Source organism: Merops nubicus, unplaced genomic scaffold, assembly GCF_000691845.1.
Source record: "Merops nubicus isolate BGI_N331 unplaced genomic scaffold, ASM69184v1 scaffold20775, whole genome shotgun sequence".
Taxonomy (NCBI): domain Eukaryota; kingdom Metazoa; phylum Chordata; class Aves; order Coraciiformes; family Meropidae; genus Merops; species Merops nubicus.
In genome coordinates, this window is record NW_008609203.1 from 7468 (window position 1) to 9121 (window position 1654).

Here is a 1654-nt window from a genome sequence, read left to right on the forward strand (position 1 = left end):
ACTTCTCCCACCAGGCAAGGCTCACAGCAACCTCCCTGAGTTGCAGGAAACAAGCATTCATAACTTTCATTTGTATTAGTATCTCCGTGGAAGCTTGGAGAGTGTTTTCCACAGTGATCTACCTCATCCTGTGAGACCTGAGATGACTTGGAAGCCTTCACATCTTCACATCTAACAGGCTCTCCTTCCTTAGCAGTGGCACCATGGGGTGCTACGTCCCAGTTTTGAGGTTCACTGTGGTGAGGCACAAAAGCAGTCTGTGGATCATTCATGCTCTCACACCTATTTATATTCTGCACTTTCTCTTCATGTGCAGAGGAATTACATTTAGATCTTTCCACATCATTGTCATCCCTCAAATCTTTGAAGCTGTTGCTTATTGAAGCAGATTCAGATCTCTTTAACTCTTCTCCCTCAGTTTGCTGCTCTGGACTGTGGGCTGTCTCAGTGTCACTGCAGATGCTGCAATCTGTTTCCTCACTCACCTCTGGCTCACCTTGAACCATCTTTCTCTGAGTCGCAGCAAACTCATAGATTTCCTCCAGCTCCTGTTCACCCACCCCATTGTCATCTTCCTTCTGGCATTCAGGGCTCAGCATAGCTACTTCTTCCTCATCTTCACCCACCCACACTGACTTCAAGAGGTCCTGGAAGTTCTCAGCCCTGTCCTCACATTCTTTGTCATCCCTCACAGAGATAAGATCATCTTCTGAATCCACTCCAGAAGACACCTGACTTTCTCCCGTGTTGTTTTCACATATTGCCATCAGTTCCTTCACACCAAACCTGCAAGGACACAAAAATGATGTTAGTATTTTCCTTCTCCAGTAGTTCTTCACCACTTGGCTGCCTGATCACTCCTGTGTGCCTTGTAAATAATTTGCTGGCTTCCTAAGATGTACAAGATCCAGGATACTAATAAAATTTGGAATTCCCTTTTCCAGGAGTCACTCACATGAAAGCATCAGGCTCGCTCTTCCTTTTTTATGAGAGACTGAACAGCTACCTGATGACACTGAAACCCTTTTGCCACTAGCCCTGGTGAGAGTCCCACGGAAGGGCTGGGGCTGGGCAACATCTGTTATGTGCAGCCTTCATGGCTTTTTGGGCACCTCTGTACAGACATTTTGGCAGGACCCAACCACTTCCCCCCAGTATCTCAGCAACTGCTCCTATTTCAAGGTCTTTAGCTCATGGCTAGACCAAGAGCATGGCTGACACAACACAGAGTTCTGAGCATCCCACCCGTGCTGCAGGAGTTGCTGGGATTAAGTGCAACACTTTGGGAACCACACAGAGGAGCTCGTGGCCAACACTGATAAACCTCCTGACACAAAACCCTTGGCAGAACTCTGCTAAGCACACGCTGAACCCAGAAATCCTCACACAGATGGAGCCTGAGGAACGACTCCTGGAAAAGGAGCGGGCAGCGAGCTCTGACCCGCAAGTCTCACTGAAGACCTAAGCAGAGGGCTGCGGAATTTTGGAGCCCCCAGACCCAGGAGGGCAGACAGCAGGCTGGGGGAGCACAGCGTGAGGGATCTGTGGGGTGTTTCGGGTACGAACCTGGCGGCCAGAGCCCCGAGCTGGGGGCGCAGCCCTGCAGGGACGTGGGTGTGGGCGCCGTACAGGAACCGCAGCAGCGCCCCGGCCG

The 1654-nt window shown here is 50.6% G+C and overlaps 1 protein-coding gene across 1 annotated transcript in view; it reads right to left on the reverse strand.

Annotated features, from left to right (window-relative positions):
• The window catches only part of LOC103773174 (structure-specific endonuclease subunit SLX4-like), a gene marked incomplete at its 5' end in the record, with an annotated part of 6223 nt that extends 4574 nt beyond the window's left edge, over positions 1-1649 (reverse strand). The window contains 2 exons of the mRNA XM_008940533.1: positions 3-786; positions 1567-1649. Of these exons, the coding sequence (XP_008938781.1) occupies positions 3-786; positions 1567-1649 (867 nt within the window). The remainder of the gene's footprint in view (positions 1-2; positions 787-1566) is intronic.
• Between the last annotated feature and the right edge of the window lie 5 nt (positions 1650-1654).